The 19,418-nt window shown below is 42.8% G+C and overlaps 1 protein-coding gene and 1 non-coding gene across 2 annotated transcripts; both read right to left on the bottom strand.

Annotated features, from left to right (window-relative positions):
• Window positions 1-1,541: 1,541 nt before the first annotated feature.
• On the bottom strand, window positions 1,542-8,306 carry LOC133917202 (callose synthase 12-like). The gene is made up of 3 exons (XM_062361183.1): window positions 2,665-8,306; window positions 1,993-2,066; window positions 1,542-1,913 (listed from the first exon to the last, which is right to left on the bottom strand). Exon 1 carries the CDS (start codon window positions 8,012-8,014, stop codon window positions 2,666-2,668), a length of 5,349 nt encoding a protein of 1,782 aa, XP_062217167.1. The 5' UTR covers window positions 8,015-8,306; the 3' UTR covers window positions 1,542-1,913; window positions 1,993-2,066; window position 2,665.
• Window positions 4,979-5,058, bottom strand: LOC133891305 (small nucleolar RNA J33). Its single transcript, XR_009904175.1, has one exon. It is a non-coding gene; the product is annotated as a small nucleolar RNA J33 (small nucleolar RNA).
• Window positions 8,307-19,418: the final 11,112 nt, after the last annotated feature.

Genomic DNA, 19,418 nt, shown 5'->3' with positions numbered 1-19,418 from the left:
TAGGCAAACAGTGCTCTAGCTCTAGCGGCCTCGCTATCCCGCCCGTCAGCGTCATCTCACTCGCCTTACTAAGAAGAAGAGTCTCTTGTAGCATCGCTATTTCATTCATCATCCCTATTCACTGACCATCCAGTCATAATGGATCGGCAAATGCAGCCAGTGCTCCTGCCTGGATTGGCTCCTTTGCACGTTGGTGGGAGGAGAGAAGACAGCAAATTAGCCAAATACTTTAAAACTCCATTTATTCTTTTCTCTTTCATAAATTTAAAAGGTAACTTTATAGAACTCCTAAAATCAGACTAATTTTTATAATAATAGAATAAATAACGGAGAACCTATTTTTAAATGGTTCTAACTAAAAATCTCTTACAAATTTTAAATGAAAATTTCCCAAATTTGACAGTTTTTTACTTTGCTTGAATTTTTAAGACATAAATTTAATTCCCAAAAATAAAAAAAAATCATGAATATTCATCTAAACTAATGTACTAATTTATATCCACTGCAAAGAAAAAATAGTTGTTTAAAAAAACTAACCGAAAATATAGGTAAATAGGATATGAAGAGTGTGATTTGCTAGTTGTTGAAGTGTGTAGAAATATAAAGAGATAATCTTTTGGAGTGGATAACCAAATAAAGATTTGGCGAGTAAAATTTAGCTAGTATGCTAGAAATACTCTAGTAAGGTATCTTTAGCTCCACGAATTTATATAGCTGGAGCTATGGTACACTTCTGATGTTCGGTTAAACTATTTTATTTTTATTTTTTAAACTAAAAGTATATATTTAAACCACCTTACTAAACTCTAAATCTAAGGTGAGCTGAAAGCTGGAGCCGTGCAGAAAAGGGCAGTAAAGAAGGCTGCTCCAGGGAACTTGTTCATGTATACTTCGCTGTTACTGTAGTATAAAGACTTTCATCACTCGTAAACAAGTTTGCATGCAATGTTGCTTTTGTGGCTATCACCGGAACGAACATGTTCCATAAAGGCGTAAACATGCTCGTCCAGGTTAACTGCTTCCAGTGCTACAAATTGAATTTTTAATCGTGACTGCTAATTTCAACACCTGATGTGTCATCAGTTGATTTTCATTTTCTTATCTTATTTAAGGACGCTCTCAGGTCTGCAATGCGCGGGGATACCACGGCAATTCTCGATAAAAAATAGCGCCAAGTGGGCAGCAAAGGATCTGCTCCATGTATCGACTGATGTTGACAGGCAGAAGAAAATTACGATTTCGATAGCCTATTAGTGCAGGTACGGATTGGGAGTCCAAAAGGCAAACATGACTTCAACGGCTCAATCCGTTTCCAAGTCCCTTTTGTGATCCTGAAACCCAAAGGACACAAGCAACGACATATTTTTCTTTAGAAGAACTGGGTAAACACCAAAAGAGGAAATGAGGCACAAGCATGCCAGATCTCATGCGTAATGAACACGAGAGCTTAGGGCACGACAAGGATGCAGCACTAACCCTATGCGTAACAAACTACGCACAATAATTAATCTGAGAAATGTACAGCAAGTTGGATTCAGACCTGTAGCGCTGCCAAAAAGACCCGGCAGAATGGCATTTCCGGCTATAATTTAGGTTTGCAGACTTCCTGTCTCCCCACAATGCAGCGCGATATGTGCAGGTAAGCAGAAACAGCAGTTCGCTTTACAACGAAAAAGGATGGTGTGGCAAGAAACCTCGGCATAAAAGGGGCACATTCAGGATGAAGTTCGTACAACTTTCACTAAAGATTCTAATGAGCTAACAAAATCTGGTCTATGAATATGAGCTGAATCGACATCATCTCTACCACAGAAATCCATGTGTACACCAAGTTAAGAAGAATCGGAAATAAAGATATCGCCTGTACAGGGAACTAGCATCCATCTACTCTAAGCCAGAAAGCTTGTATAAACCTGCAGAGCAATCTCAATGTTAGACAACAATTTGAACAGCTGTACATTTACTTATTTGGACAACTTAATGTTAACGTACCATACACCACGGAGACAAACTACTATTCCAAAATATTGAAGCAGCTCACTTTGAGAAATGGAAGGTGAATCTAGCTGCAAACAAAAGGCAAGTGGAGATGCTCTTAATCTGCTGTTCGGTGTGAGATAAAAAGATAAAGGCAATGAAGTAACTTCATGAGGGTAAGGACATCCTATTGTGGATAAATACATGGCATACAAACAGTGTTGCATACAAATAACATTGAATGGTCGGGGAGATAGACATCAGTGGCTCTAGAGGGCCAAGCAGAGCAACAAACTGGCATAATACATTTAAGCCCCCAAGAAATTTGTAGATATGTTCAAAAACCTAAGATTGAATGCAAAAACTAACCTTACACAGGGACAGGGTTAAACGGTACAATATAAGGACAACGATGCTGATGCCCATGTGCAATGCAATCAAAAAATGATAACAGACCAAATACTGAAGTACCGAGATTGCAATAGAATCAAATGATTCTCAATCTTTGCTTTCACTAAAGTGGAGAGTAATTTTGATTCTAAAAAATGATTCTCAATCATTAAATCAATCTCAGTTATTATGTACAGCTAGCCTTCTATAGTAAGACCACATACTCGCAAATGCATTGTTAATAGGTTGTTGTCAACAGCAAAGAGAAAACACAAGTTGACTACATGCATAACATACCTCAAACTGCATGAGCCTTTTTTCCAGTAATGATCTGGGAAATATGAAGTCCCCTGCTGAAGGCTTCATTGAATAGGATCCTTGTTTGCATTTCCTGGAGTCCAGGCAACCATGACAACACAGCGACAGGTGCCATAACAATTACTCCAAACAATATATCATACAAACGTGCCACAGTAACTACAGTTTTCCAGATCATCTCAGACCCCCTCAGATATGGCTTGAATACCAGAGCAATAGATATGATTCCCCAGCCAGTCGGCAGAAAAGCCAAAAGACTAGTGAAGGTATCAACGAACTGAAACTTTGTGAATTCTAACAATACAACAATAGCAGCTACTGTGCCACCAACAATGATTGCCTGGACAAGACGATAGCGTATGTGCTTTTTGGCTGAATATCTGTCTCGAAAGTAAGCAACTGTCACAAGAGCCACAAAAGCCAGGAGTATGCATGTCCATGAAAGCAGATAGATAAGGATGCTTCTACTCTGACCAGCAATGTGAAGCCGATAAACAATGGCATACTGAAAGAAGAAAAATCGAAGGTCTAATATGATTTCCAAGACACTGCCCCACAGACCAGTTGTCCGGAGATGATCAGTTCCCTCTTCCCACCACTTCTCCCAGCTTTGATCTGACTTAACTGAGATCCCACCCCGGAACCAAATCCAGTTTAGGAAATCCTCAAAGTCATTGAAATTCTTCAGCCAATCCAAACCTGAAGGATTAAAAATGAAGGGAGCAAGAATCCATGATGACACTAGAAACCAACTTGAAAGTGTCAGCAGAATATACACCAACGTATTCCTAGAGGCACTGCCATAAACTTCATAAACAGTCAATATCACACCAAGCTCTATTGCTTTGATGAAATGGCTGCGAGCATAGAGCCTATAGTTCTCAGCAAACTTCTTATGCTCCACAACAAAACCTCGGCCAGTAGCCCGATACTTCGCGCCTCCATGAAGGATTGTCCTCCCATAATAGTGTGTCTTTGTTCCCATGGAGAAGGTGTAGAAAACAGATGCCAACTGCAGTTGCATTTTCATGAAATCCCAGACAGCAGTGAGGAACCCATGCTCAAGTGAGTTCTCAATAATCATGGGTAAAGCTGTGAACAGGCCTAGCTGTATGACGAACTGCTGATTAAGTACAGCTCCCAAGGCTGCATTATTAGTAGAGGAAGTGTTCTTGCTGATGTAGTCCTCAAGCCCACTGAGTGCAAGGTAAAAGCGCCCCCACACAAATGCATAGACAGTTAGCACAACCATCATAGTGTTGAAATAAAATCCAACAGTTGTATAGAAGAAAGAGAGCATCCTAAAGAAATCCAGTCTGTGACCAAGTCTGTAAACATCTCGGCTCAAAGTTTGCTCACCATTGCCACTAGCAACCTTGGCTTCAAACATTGAAACCTGATTGAGTCCCACATCCCTTCCTTTACCCACCTGAATATACTCATGGTGTGTAACATTGCCGCCACGGAGGGTACAGTTGAAACCAGCAAATATGTCCTCGCTAATGTTGATTACTCTTGATGCTTTACTGATACCACCTCGGCCCAAGAACCAAAGACGATCAAAAACATCCGGGTGGCCATAATGCATTCTGACTTTAAGTGGATCAGCCAGAACACGCTGCCCCAGAGTGACAAAACTAGTTTCTTGGGCAGACATGAACCAAGCTAGAGAAGAAACCGAACCAGTAAAGACATGTTCCCGAACACCAAGAATCTTTGGCTTCCGAATTCCATAATGACGATTGAACTCTTCTAGCAGGTTTCTCATCTTTAGAGCTTCTTCAAAGTAGTTGTCTTGGTTCATGTCAATCGTTTGAACCGCATCACCCCTTGTGAATATGAGTGCATGATTCTGATTTTCTGGCTTACCTTCACCAAGCTTCAACGGTCCAGGCAACTTAACCCGGTAAATTTCAACCTCCCGCTGAAGCTGCTGATCGTATTTCACAAGAACAGAGAAGTACTCTGTTTCGCCACCATTGGACTGCCTTTCGTCAACATAGGCAACTCGTAATGCTTCATAATTCTTCATTAGCTCTAATATTTCAAAAGCTTGGGGGTCATTCTTAGCTTTCTGCTGACCATATATCTGGCATGCAACTACATAAGTGTATTTCATGAGGACGGTCCCATACTCACTGCCTTTAAACAAGGAGCTCACGCTGCTGCTTGCTCTGCTCAATGCACGCGAGGAAGACGCCCTGCTGTAATGCCCTGACCCACCAGCAACCCCATCACGCCTTGAGGATCCAATTCTTGAGGAACCCAGTGTAGCAAGCTCTCTTGACCCAGTTCGTAAGTCATGTTCAGAGGCGGAATCCAGAAAAGTCAGAATCTTAAGAGCTTCATAGTAGTACATCATCCCCCTCACAGTACGTGATAATGTCTGTCCCCTGTACGAGACCCAGTGCCGTAGATCTCTCAGCCTTTCCTTCTCACTGTACAGTTCCTTAATATCGGACATCCCCTCACGCTTCATTCGCTCTACAAAGAACTCCCACTCATCCGGGTAAATCTGTTGCAGATAGTATAAGATTGAGATGCCATCTTCATTCTCCTTATAGAGTTGGTCCTTGCTGTACAGCACCTCCTCATTATAATAAGGCGTCAAGACAGTAAAGGCCATCATCTTCTCCACCTGGGTTGCCCGTGGTATGTTCATGAACAATGAATTGCTGAAGAAAGCGATCCTCCGACGAGCTTCAAGGTTACTTGGTACATTGATCATAGAATCCCTGGAGGTCAGGATGGTGTGCATGCGCCTCACCTGCTTATAGAAGGTGACTTTCTCCTCTTCAGGCAGAACAACTGCATCCACAAAGAGAAGGCTGGTGGGCCTTGACTGTGCAAGACCTTCATTCCTCAATTGTTCCATGCTCCTTTTCTCAGCCTGGAAATCACGAATCACAGCATCATAGAGAGTCTGCAAGGCATTGACAATCTTGGTAATATCTTTGGTGGGCTTGAGAAGTAGGCTCAATAGAGTTACAAGCTTTGCATGGACTGTTCGCAGCATATCCATATTATACTCCAGAGTGAACTTCTCCAACTTCATGGATTCATCAAACTCACGGAACAATTGTGTCACAATGCCATGCTCCTCCATTCTCTCTTTGATGATTTCCAGTAGCAAGTATTTTGCACTATCATATACCTCAATCACTGCACAACGCCGATAATCGTTCTTGCAGATCTTCCTCCAGAGCCTACGATCAGATCGTTGGACCTCCTTTGCTTGACCAAGTGCAAGAGACAGCTCATTACAGAGCAAGAAACAAGGCCACCGAATTACACGCACATTCCAAAGCTCAGGTGGCAGCTCAAGAAGCTCAACCTCGCGATCACTAACAATGTCCTCCTCCCGGAACTTGTTTATTATCTCGTTCCAAACAAGTGCAAATCGCCGTGCCTCCACCTGATTTGACTCAATCTTTCGGAACGACCGGCTGAAACCATACCTTAGTTGTAACCGCTGCCAGAAATTCCTAAGCTGGCTGGGCAAGAAACTGCGTTCATTCACCTGCTGCTCCTCTGGCATGATGTTGAACGACATGGCACTTGCAAAGAACTGGAACCGAAGCCGGAGCTGTTTCATGTCCCGGATCTCCCCCAAGTGTGCAAACAACCCCACAAATGCGCCAGTCAGAGAAGAGAAGATAGCGTACCAAATCTGGATATCCATGAGGTAGATCAACACCACTGGTAACCACAGCACAAACACCGCAAATCGATTGCTTTTGCCAAAGAACTCATGCCAAGTATATGTGATTCCACTCAGCTTGTATATCTCTTTTGTGGGTTTTACAAGCGGCCTGATCTGGAGGAAGTAGCTGAAGGCAAACTTCACGGCAAGCAGAAGCACCCAGAAGACAGAGTACTTGACATTGTCAAAAGTGCCCTCACGTAAGCCACGGCCGACAAAGCTGCGGCTCTGGAACCACCAGGTGAGCGCATAACAGATCTTCCAATTTGTCGTCTCCAATGCGTTCCGCACCCAGGGCACAATGAAAAGCACAATGGCAAGGACCTCAGGGATTAAAAACGCTGCAGCTGCATAGAGGAACCTCATGATCCGTGAATCAGCTGTTGACAACCACTGCCCGCTGCTTCTCCTCTGGTTCCAGATTCCTTTGTACAAGACAGCAAACACAAGGACCCATCCGGCTGCAACAATGGCCTTGAGCACCATGCGCACGGCAAGCATGCGGCCATCCCTGAAGGCACGGCTGAACTGTGTGCCGATGTCCAGCAGTGACTGGAGGAAGCGGAGGGCGGCCCAGGTGATGAAAATGGTGAGCAGGCGCACCTGTGTGTCCTTAGACTTTGGGCCCCGGGACGAGCGTAGATCCTCCCACGGCCACTTCGCGCCCTCCCACGCCACGATAGCTGCAGCTTGCAGGTAAAGCAGCAGCATCACCCACAACCTGTCGAAGCTCCGGTAAATGTTCCAGAACGAGCGGACCTCCACAAAGCCCGTCTTACGCACGCGGCTGCGGTCGGGCGGCGTGCGGAAGAACTGGCGCGACTGCTCCATGGGCCAGCCGAGGCGATCGAACACGTCACGGCGCCAGAAGTACTCGTTGATGTCGTCGTAGTTCCTCCAGGCGGTGTGCGGTGCGGTGCCGTTGCGGCTGGACTCGACCTCGGCGCGGATGACACCGTAGATGGGCGTGACGACGCGGGTGAGGAAGGCGTTCTCGCCGTGCACGGCGGGGTTCGCGGGGCGGCCCGTGGCGGTGTCGATGTAGCCCTCTAGGATGCGGTGCAGCTCGAGCGCCATGTGGTGGTAGATGTAGCAGAGGCACTCGGGCACGAAGCGGAGGTTGGCGGCCTCGCCCCAGACGAGGAGGTGCAGGCCCACGAAGAGCAGATCGGCGCGCGGGTCGGCGTCGGGGACATAGACGTTGGGGCGGCGGCCAAGGAACCCGCACCACGAGGTGTAGTTGCGGAGCAGCTTCCTTCGGATTTGGCGCGCGATGCGGGGTTCGAGTGTGTCGGAGAAGTCGGCGGAGGAGAGGCGCATCTGCGCGTTGGCGAGGAGGAGCACGAGGTGCTCCCGCTGGTTCCTGACGTTGTCGCGCTGGAAGCCGAAGAAGGCGCCGAGCCAGTCCATGAGGTCCTGGTCGGCACGCCACTGCGAGAAGGGCGGCGGGCGTAGGCCCCCCACCGCCCGCAGCGCCGCCGCAGCCGCCCGCACCTCGGGGAACCGCAGCGACGGGTGCTCGGCGAGGAGGTCGTGGATGGGTAGGATGTTGTAGGGCTCGCCGCCAGCCACCGCCGCCGGGGCGGCGCCGGCCGCGCGGCGCTGGGTGGCGCGCGGCGTGGTCATGCTGGCATTGGGGTGGGTTTAGAGCTAGATCTGGGGGTGGAATGGCGTGAGTGGCTGGGATGAACGGGGTTGGGTTTTGGGGTTTGTTTGAAAATTGAATTCCGGTCCAGCCGGCGTTGGGGAGGGGAGGGGAGGGGAAGCCGGGACGGGGCCAAGCGCATGCGGCGTGGGGATGTGCCGTGCTGAGGTGGGATTGGAAACGCCGATGCGACGGGAACCGGGGCGTGCTCGCGTAATTAGCCGGGAATCCGTGGGGTGATCCGGCGAAACAGGGATACAGGGGTAGCGTGGTGGATTGCGCAGCTCACAGCTCCTGTTTGGTGTTTGGTTTTGGAATGGTTCGAGACTTCGAGTTGGATGATCGATCTGAGAGGGATTATTTGGGTAAAGAACCTTCTTCTGATTGAAGTCTTGCCGTTTTTATGTATCCGTGTGCTAGTTGGGTGTGGGTTGCGCATGTTCCGTCGATTTTCTGGTGATTTCAGTGCACCCCACGTTTGTATGTTTCGCTGTTTGTAGGCTCCTTGCTAAAACTTCAATGAATGGTGCTTTTCCTGCCACAATCAAGAAATTTAAGGAGAGACTAACAATAGCTGTAGTTGAAAAGATATATCGTGGTTTTATTAAGGAAAAAACAAGTATTTCAATGCTATCCCAATTCACATGTGTGAGATGAGTTGTTCGTCTTTATTTTTTGATCTAGTTTTTCTTTGTGTCTGTTTCTCCGTATAGAAATGACAATTAAATCGTAAACCGCGTAATTAACGTGTTACTCCTGATGGGATGCTAATTGAATAGCATTGACTTCTTGTGCTATTACCTTTTTTTCTTTTGTCAACATCGAGCGATTATCTACACTTTTGATGTATTCCTGCCAAATTTGCTGATTCCGTGCTTCATGTGCTCGCTCTAACCGTGTGTCGTGGTCTCTACTTCTACGATTTCTTTTTTTTTCTTATTTGGGCCCTATTTGTTTGTTTTCACGTGATTTCTCAAAAGCCAGAAACTAAACAAATAGTCTATTTTTATTTATTTCTAGCTATAATTTTTAAGAAAACAAAAGCAACATTTACTACTATTATAAAAGTCTAAGAAACCATAAACAAATCTGAATGGGCTTGTACTATAAAAGGCTTCCGGAGAAACTACATCTTGTAGAAGCGGAAAGAAATAGACCTTATTCTGTAACTCCATCACATTAATGAGGGCATCACTAGTGTTTAAGCTCTTAATGATACTTAAGATGGATTCCACATGTGCTAATTTGGATTAAGGCTTGCTTGTGTTACGTGTAAGACCCATACCGAACTTTAAATTCTTCATGATGGCATCATTAGTGTTTAAGGGCTTTGAGAGTCTTAAAATGGATCTCAATAAATCTTAAGATGGGTCCCACCCAAAAATAAAAAATAAAAAATCTTCACGAAGGCTCCGATTGGTAGTAGACCTAGCAACAGGTCGGGTAAAAGCTATGTGCAATCAGAACGTACCCGATCCGAAATCCGAATTGAAAAACCTGACACGAACCCAATTCACCTAACATGTGAAAATACGTCCCCAGCCTCGAACCCGACGGGAACCCAAAATCTGTGCAGGGACCTGCGGGTGCGAAGATGGCCTGGTGCCGAGGCGGGCGCGCCGACGCAAGCGGCGGCGAACACGGGGCAGCCAGGAGGCGGGCACGGGCAGGGCAACAGAGGACTCATGACGGCTAGGAGGCGGGCAGTGGTGGACTTGGGGCGGCTGGGAGGCGGGTGAGGGCGGAGGTGGGACGATGATGGCTAGGAGGCAGGCGGGCACAGGTGGATGCAAGGTGGCTAGAGGCGGGCGTGGGTAGGGTGGCAACAGACTCAGGGTGGTCGGGAAGGTAGACGATGGCGGACTTGGGGTGGCCAGGTGGCAGGTGTGGGCGAAGGTGGGGGTGACGGAGGTCGAGAGGAAGGCAAGCAGCGGCGATCAGGAGGCAAGCAGGCACGAGCGAATGCGGGGCGGATGGAGGCGGGTGCGGGGCGGCCAGCAATGGTTGAGAGGCGGGCGAGCGTGGGATGAACGTTCGACGACAAGCAAGAGTCATATGCCCACCAGGGGCCGCACGCAAAAATCGACCTCAACCCTCGACTTGACCCAAAATCGAAGTCCCGACCCACGACCCCCACAGGCAAAAAGCCACCCTGCTCCCACCCCCGTCGGGTGTAAAACCCATGAAGATCCGACCCAGCCCGTCCCATTGCCGGCTCTAGTTGGTAGTAGTTGATAGGTAGTGAAGAGAAGAAAAGAGAATCAATAGAAAAATAATATTTTGTTGTTTAAGATCTGACTTTTAAGCTTAAAGATCACTCATAACAATATGAACATTAAACTTTCATGCTATAAGATATAAGACCGGGTCTTAAAACCACCTTTTTGTGCTTAGACCACTTTCAACATTTTCTCTTCAGGAACGAAAATTCCGTTGTGAAGAGATTTTTGTTTCCTTTAGTATTTTAATGGTTTCACTTCACGGTTCTCGTCACGAAAGAATTTCTAAGATCATTCACTTCAAGACAGGATTCTCTCTCCTTTCCCTTCGCGATTCTCCTCGAAGTGAAGCTGTTGAATATGAGAAAAAATAAAAGGAATGAAAATGAGAAATAGAATTAGAAAGAAAATAAAATAAAAAATATATGATTAAAGATGATCTTACAGTCTTTTTTGCGCACACTACAGGTGTCCTGAGCCACGTCCAACGATTAACGCGCAAAGTCCGCCGGTGTGCATGGAGAGTGTACAAAATACTTCTCAAGTGCCTCGTTGTTGCCACGTGGCATTTTCATACAGTACTTTGCAAGATGCTATTTAGGTTTTATTTGATACACTTATCAGCAGTTTTTTCTTCTCAGGAACTATAAACTGTGACAAACATATTGAGTTAATACTGTCTTTTGAAAAGCTGATAAACTGACTTCAAATAAAATAAATTAAAAACTGATAAATTGATTGAGAGTTACTTTAAAAAAAATATGGACTGAGAATCTAAAATTAAGTTTATAAGCTAATAGCTTTTCTCAGAAACCATAAACATCTTTTAAAAAACAACTTTTCAATAAAAAATCATAAATTTTAGCTGTAACAAATAGATCTTAGTAATTACCTTTTTCTTTTAAACGGGAATCAGCTCATCCGTTGTATAATGTCTCTTTTAAACGGGAGTAACATAATTTTTATGTATCAAATTATGCATACATATTATGTTGGCCCTTAGAGCACCTTAATTTTTCTAATAAAGGAGTTTTATTTTATTAAGAAAATAAAAAGAATTCTAATCTCTCCATCTTGCGGCCGAGCACTTGACATTTGTGCGAAGCAAACTTCAATTCGGCGGTGTCTGTTCGTTGAGAGATGGAAAGTCGTTCTTTATTAAAATGCATGTCATCATGCCATGTATCAGTGTAAACAAGGGAAATGTCTTTCATCCGTTCATAAGAAATACTTCAAATTTTCTCCGTTACTACAATCGCTTAGGGTATGTTTGTTTTTTATTGTGATTCTTAAAAGTAGATTAAGAATGATAGATTTTAAAAAGCTAGATTATAAAAAATGAGCACCGTTTAACATTCTGGATTCTGGATATTTTGGATGGTTTTTTTTATGTGTAATATCTATAATATTCCTAGTTGTTAGATTAAGATTTAGAAGTTAGTTGGGCCCCAAACCTAGTTCTAGCCCATCTATATGACGTGAGTGTTGAATGTTGTAACTCCGGCTCATCTATTTCGTGTTTGTTAGTTTGTGTTGAGGCATACAATATTGAAATTAACGTGGGTGTTGAGGATTACAATAACGAAATTGATCATGTCGTCTATGCTTTTTTCATTAACCGACTAAGAAAATAAAGGTAATCTGAAAGGACAATGATATCTTTTAGAGGATGTAAATAGACGTTTTTATAAAAAATTTATCTATTTTTATCGTTGGCTTAAACTTACAGTGGAAAATAAACTAACAGATTTTTCACAATTGAAAATCTTAAATATGTTATGTTCAACTAGTTCACAATCGCGTTAAATAAGTGTGAAAGTTACAGTCTTAGGGTGACAAAAATTATTCAATTCTAACAAAAGATATGTAAGAAAACTCTAGTTAAAAATCTTGAAAATACTATTCATCAGAGATTCCAAGTTGACCCAGATACTGTAGGTTTAGAACTGATTGTATAGTATCCGAAGTATCTGAAGTATCCGGGTTAAATCCGGAATCTCTGGGTTTAGCAGAAAATGGGCTCAAAACTGAAAGTAAACAACGCTTAAAGAGTTCTAGTTCAAACTAAATAAAATCGTGTGTTCCAAGTGATGATTCCAAGTAGATCCACAGAGAAACTACAATCAATTTTACACGAGCAAGTAGATCGAGCAATATGCACAAATATTGAGCAAGAACACAAGAACATTAAACAAGAGATGAGACACAAGATTTGTTTCCTGAAGTTCGAACATCTACTCTAGAGGTTCCTACGCCTCCGTTGAGGGGCTTCGTCACACTTGAGCCAGGTCTCTCTCAACCCTTTTCCTCTCCAACCTCGGTCACACTTGAGTTTGGCTTCTACTCTTGATTTCTTCCCTTACAGAGGCAAAATCAAAGCCTTCACAAACTTCCCACAGCACACCACAACCTTGCGTGTTTGCCGGTGACACCTACCCGCCTAGGAGCTTCAAGCTCCAAGAGTAACAAACGCTTCACGAACTTTTATGTCGATGAACTCGAGTGCTCAAAAATAGTTGCACTCAATCTTTTAATTTCTCAACCCAACTCACTTTTCTTCTCAAATTTCTCACTAACATGGAGTGGGGAGGAGTTCTTTTAGCTCTAGAATATTTTTTTTTCGTGCCCAAGCAACAACAACAAAGAATGGAGGTAATAGGGTATTTACGTCCAATCCCCAAAAAACTAGCCGTTACACACCTTTTTTAATGATCTGGAGTATCCGAGTCAACCCGGAGTCTCTAGGTTGGCACTAGAACGCATAACCAAGAGCCCTGGCCGTAGTACAACTCGGAGGGTCTGGAACCCGTAGTCTCCGGATCAATCCAGAGTATCCAGGTGAAACACTTAGGCCCTAACAGACTACTCGGCTCAGAACCTCACCCGGAGACTCCGAACAACCCGGAGTATCCGGGTTCAGCACGGCTAGCCCTCTGAAAAACGGTGATAACTTTTGCTCCCGAAGTTTGATTTCAACAATTTTAGGCTCTAAGGAAAGCTTATCCAAAGGACTACACATCCCAACTGAAATCATGACCTTTAATAGATTGGATCAAACTAGGAATATTCCAAAACCTAATTTGGACACTTCCACACTTTCTGCACTAGACTTTTAAAAGCGAACTCTCACTTTGGGTTTGGTTAGAAAACTTTTGAGCACCGAGACATGACAAGTAGCTCACGTTGCATCCCTCTTATTAGTGTGGCATACCTATACTCAATTTCAAAGATAAAACACGTTTGCATCACATTGAGCCTTTGAACACCTTCAAATATCGCTTCTTTTCTTCAAACTTAGAGAGTTGCCAACTTTTATATCATCGTCACTACATCTCTTCTTGATTCTTCATGTGATTGATGTGAATCACCGGTAGCTTCACATGACCTTTCACGGTATAGGCGCAAAGCTTTCACTCGCTCTTCACCACCGCCTCGGTCATTCGGCACCAAGCCATTTGCTTGCTCCTCATCATCGTATGGTTCATCACAACCGAGTCTTGTTTGTCTTTCATTGTCTTGCCATAGAAAACCACTTTGTATTCAACATATTCAATAAAATTCACTTTATCATATATGAAGTCCAATCTTGTTCTTCACTCTTGGCATATAGAATATCTCAACTCAACCCATGCCTTCTTATGGATCCTAACCCCAACTCACTCTTAAGCACAAAGCACATGGGTTAGTCCATAAAACTCAATTGACAACTTTTATCCTTAAATTACTTGATCTCCACAATTAACTTATTAACCTTCATGCATATTGTTAATCTTATTGAGCTTCTCCTTTTCCTCATAAGCACCACCTAGCATCCCTAAGAGCTCATTCATCTTGATGCACTTTCAATTTCCTCATTTATTTAGAGCTCATGCATATATCATCCATGCATCACCTATGTAATAACATACTAATAATTCTTAACAACGTTATTAGAACATATGTATTGTCATTAATTACCAAAACCACATATAAGAGCTAGATGCATTTTCAATCTCCCCCATTTTGGTAATTGATAACAATCTCACTAGATGATTATATTTGAAAAATTTAAAGTTCTAAGTATACATATAATCCGAAGATGAATGTATACAAAGAACAAGTTTTAGAAACATTAAATATCACAAAGATATTTAAGATTACTAAAACTACTTTTACTATCTTCAAACACCACACATGTTTTGATATTAGTAGAACTAAACATGTATAAAGCAAACTCTCCCACAATCTATACATGTGTGAATGATTCTTGAATATCATTGTATATATTGTTTATCTCAAATTTTGGACAGAGTTTCTTTTATACATATGAAGCAAGCATGACTAAGTATATATGAAGATGAAAAATGAATATGCTCATGCAAAGCAAAACTTTTTCAAAAAGGTTTCATAGATTTTCTTTTAAAACTTCCCCAATTGATATTCACATTACAAACATAATGGATTACAAATTCTCCCACATGAGCAAATAATTCTCTCTATAAGCAAAGCTCTCTTACAGAATATAACATCTAGTCTAAATTCTCACCCAATTAACATAAATGCTAAAATGGAATCATCGAAACGAATTCTCCCACAATTAACGTCAAATTGGTAAGAATTATGGAGGACTTGCCAAAAGAGAAATTTTCTTCAAAATATGCTAGCTCTATCCACAAAAGGAATCATCAAAAGCTAGTGCAAGACCACGTATAGTGTAAGCTCCTCATGATATGTGTATTTCTCATAATTTGAGTTAAACCAAATACACTTATCCAATTATGGCTCATGTGAGTAAATCAAGCTATACAATAGGTCAAAGGGATTTAAAGAGATGACAAATGAGATTTCAAAAAGAAATACCAATTTAAACTTCAAAACGATATCAATTAGATACCTACAGAAGATACCAATTGAAAATCAAAGTATAAGAACAAAAAACTAGGCTCAAAATTAAACATAGCAAAATAGTTGATATTATAACGAATATCTCGTAAGCATATATGTTCAATAGAGACAATCAAACTGGACTAAAAATAAATTTTCATCAATTTTTTATATAGGAGAAACTCAAGCATTTGATATGGATTCTTTTGCATATTTGGGATTGGATGAATCATAAATATAATTTTAGAGATCGTACAAAAATATGCTACTTCAAATTGCTCATATTTGCAATATAGAGGTTTTTAAACATTTGCATGAAAAACAAATTGCAAGTTATTTTCATGCTATGATGCAATCTACACAAGATTGAAACTTTGAAATTAAATGCATGAATTAAGAATAAATTATTTGATCGCGGTAGATTGTTCATCTCGGTAACTTGCTCATCCTTGCTTGGTATTATTTTGATATGATGCACACCCAGGAAGGCCTCATATAGGTGCACAAAGATGCTATGCATGGCGATGGAGTTGGGGTTGAGATGGATGAGCTCAATGCTGTTAAAGTTGAGTTCTTGGAGAAGAAGCTAAAAGGGGGGAAACATAAACCACAACAGAAGAAATCAAGAAAGACAATAGTCCAGATGATATCTGGACTGGGGATTGTCTCGCTCGCCACTGGTGAATAGGCGATCAAAACGCGTGAGGGGATGACCTTGTTACGCTCCACCCATGCCAGAACCTCCTCCGAGACTTCAAATTCTGGCCAGACAGGATCACACCTGCAATGACACCGGCAGCAGAACTCTTTGCCATATTGAACTTCTTGCGGCCCCTGGCATCGAGAGGAACCAGCTGGAGCGTTTAGGGTTTCAAAGGTGGTTGCGAGCGAGAAACACAAGAGAAAATGGCTCTCAAGGTAAATGATGATGGAGGAGGTAAACACTGAATGGACTTCCTCATCTCAATTTATATAGGGACGAAGGGCAACTCTTCGAATAACGTCATGATGGTTTTGAGCACTACTCAGGGCCACGTTCTCCTGGTTTACCATCTCATCGCATTTAATGCTTGACGCATGCAAGGGCAAGTGGAGCAGTAACCCAGAGAAACCAGAGAACTACTCCGCCATGGCGCAGTTTCCCAACATCATCATAACCTCTTGTCGGATAAAAGATTATCACCACTACTCGAAATCTGCATTGTGATGGTTCAAATTTCTAACCCTGTTAGCGAGTAGTCTTCTCTCCTTGTTCTTTCGAAAGATTAGGAGAATGTTTCTCGAATGAATCAAAATTCATACTCAGAGGAAAAACCTTCTTGAGGGCTCGTTTGAGTACTCGAAGGTGTTCAGAATACCGAATAGATGGCCCGATGACTCCTAGAACCCAATTAGACATATCATCCTAACCGGGGACCCAAATTCTACTTGAGGATGCGGTCGACCAAAACGTTTCCTTTACTAACTAAGTCTTTGATTTGTCGAAGCCTTATTTCATGTACTGATGGGGGCTTGACGATGAGTAGTATAAAACTATCGTATCTGAACAATCTAGGGTTACATTCCTAGAGTATATCTCTTCCTAGAAAAGGAATCCTTAAACGTATAGAAACTGCCCGCAGATACTCGAGATATCTCGTAAACATGGAAGTTTATCTCCAAAAATGATAAGAAAATATTACAGGAGTTGTGCGACGACCCCCTATATATAAGGAGCCAGGGGACCCTGCAGAGAACAAACCAATAGAAGTCAACACAACTCCATTAACGTCATTCAAGCCTACAGGAGCTCTGGACTATTAAGCATTCTGTAACCTAGATTTGTATTGGCATCACTTCCCGACTACTCGCAAGGGAGCCATCCGACTAGATTTAGATTTGTATAGGCTAGCCAACACCCTCTTGTAAATAGTTCTAAAGATTAATACAAGATCAATAGGATGTATAGCTATTATCTTAAGGGAGGTATGAATATGTATAAGATCGTGTGTGTGCTATGTGATTCGTATACTCAAAATATCACCTATTATTTCTATAAATTTATAAGATATGTAGTTCATTAATCGTTGACAATGATCATATGATTGGCTAAACTACAATAACTAAGGGTGTGATTGGTTGTCCATATGAGTCTTACCAGTATGGATCATATATGCAGGCTGAGGAGAAACAGATTGAGTGAAATCATGTTTGTTGAAAAGAAGAGTATTTAATTGTTTTTATTTGTCTGAACATGTTGAGCTAAGTTTCTGTTTGGTTGATCGAATCTGAGGCCATATGAGTAGAAGCAAATATTGGGATTATAATTGGTTGCTCATATAAAATGATTTTATGACCCTAACTAGTGAACCCGTCTGTATAAGCGGATGCAAGAGCCTATATCTATCGGGTCAGACCGCGAGCATACAATTACATATGTCAGATCAGATTAAAATAGTATATACGAGCAAATAAACATACTTTTTTTTAAGATTATACGTATCCGCTAAACCACTCTTGACAACCAATTAGACCCTACATTCACTGGTCCTTGCAAAAGGCAACTACCCCATCTGCTCATATAAATTTGCCCAAACAGGCATGAATGCGTGCACTGGAGATAGGGCCCAGATGGCCATTTAGGATGAGTGGCTTTATTATTACTCTAACATAAACACAAAGTACAAATACTTTTAGCTTTAGTTTCTTTTTGGGAGAGGAGCACCACCTCGGGTTAGAAAGGAACCCATGTGACCATCCCGGATCCGATTCTAAACAAAAAAGATGTGCAAATGAAATTCTATTGCAAACAAAAGAACAGGCTGACAGATTGCAAGACGAGAGCTTGCTAGTCACATCAACCATCCCTTTCAGATCTCACCAGTGGGGATCGTCCCTGGATCAGACAGATAAACAGATTCCAGAGGAATTGAGGCCAAGTCTTCATTACGGGTTAACGCGTGATCGAGGCAGAAAACTTCTTGATGGGCTTATGACCGTGTCCCGTGTCTTTAAGTCCAACACATCGCACTCAGAGAAAGCGGCTTCGGTGCCTGTGTTCCTGAGCTGAGGTACCAAGATTCAAGCTGAGGATATATGTAAGCTTCAGCCCTAAGATTTGCCGACGTTGACGCGCCTAACTAAATACTACAACGATAACAACATGGCACGGCCTGTTGTTACATACATGGGACTACGTAGGCATGGTCCGTTAGATTTTTCGCTCAACTGACACGGTGGGTTGGACGCCGCGTGATCCCATCCGCTTTTCAGATTGGAAGTGACCGTCATGATCATGTGCACTCCCGTGGATGGTTTTCCTAGCTGGGCACAGGATGGACAATTCAAGTCAGATCTAAGTCCATCGGATGCCCGTTCGCGGGTGGACATCGCTCAATTTGCCAATGGTATGGCTGTGGCTGATCTACATGGAAGCATTGGGGCTAGACTTCTCGCAACTCCGCTCTAAATCTTCTTTGAAATCGTAAATCTCTCTATGACATAGCTAAACAGCATTGATGTCCAAGCACATTGATAATCCAAAGAAGGAGGTCCTAGCACCCCAAATGACTTTAGGCCGATTAGTTTGATTCACTCATTTGCAAAAATTACTAGCTAAAGTCTTGGCTACCAGGTTGTCCAAACACATTGATTTCATTAAGGGTCATTGTATCCAAGATAACTTTGAGCATTGACATTGCTAAAGCATTTGATTTAGTTTCTTGGGAGTATCTTCTAGAACTGCTACAGGCTAGGGCTTTGGTGCGCGGTTGAGATTGGATAGCCATTACACTAGCCTCCTCGAAGTCCTCTGTACTGTTAAATGGAGTCATAGTGAAACAATTGACCCGCTACATCACATCTTGGACTTGGCAACTGAAGAAGGAGCATTGTCTAACCTCCGAGGACGCTCGACACACCTACGACTATCCCTATATGTTGACAATGTTACCCTCTTCCTCAACTAGGTGAGATGAGAACTAGCGACCCTGCTTACTATCTTACAGGATTTTGGAGACTCTATTGGTTTGCAAGTAAACTTACAAAAGAGCACAATCTCTGCAATTAGATGCCATCACATAAACCTACATGGGATCTTGGAAACCTTCCCTTGGTTTGTGGCAACTTTCTCAATGCAATACATTGGTTTGCCATTGATATTAGGACGATTGCATCTAGTACAATTGCAACCTATTCTAGATAAGGTTGCCCATCGTCTTTCAGGATGGAAGCCGAAGCTCCTAACACCAGCTGGGAGACAGACTTTGGTGAAATCAGTTCTCTCCTCCCTGCCAACCTATCTCCTCACCGCCATCAAGCCACC

The sequence above is a fragment of the Phragmites australis genome, chromosome 1 (genome assembly GCF_958298935.1).
Source record: "Phragmites australis chromosome 1, lpPhrAust1.1, whole genome shotgun sequence".
Classification (NCBI taxonomy): Eukaryota; Viridiplantae; Streptophyta; class Magnoliopsida; order Poales; family Poaceae; genus Phragmites; species Phragmites australis.
This window is presented reverse-complemented; position numbering and strand designations above follow the sequence as displayed.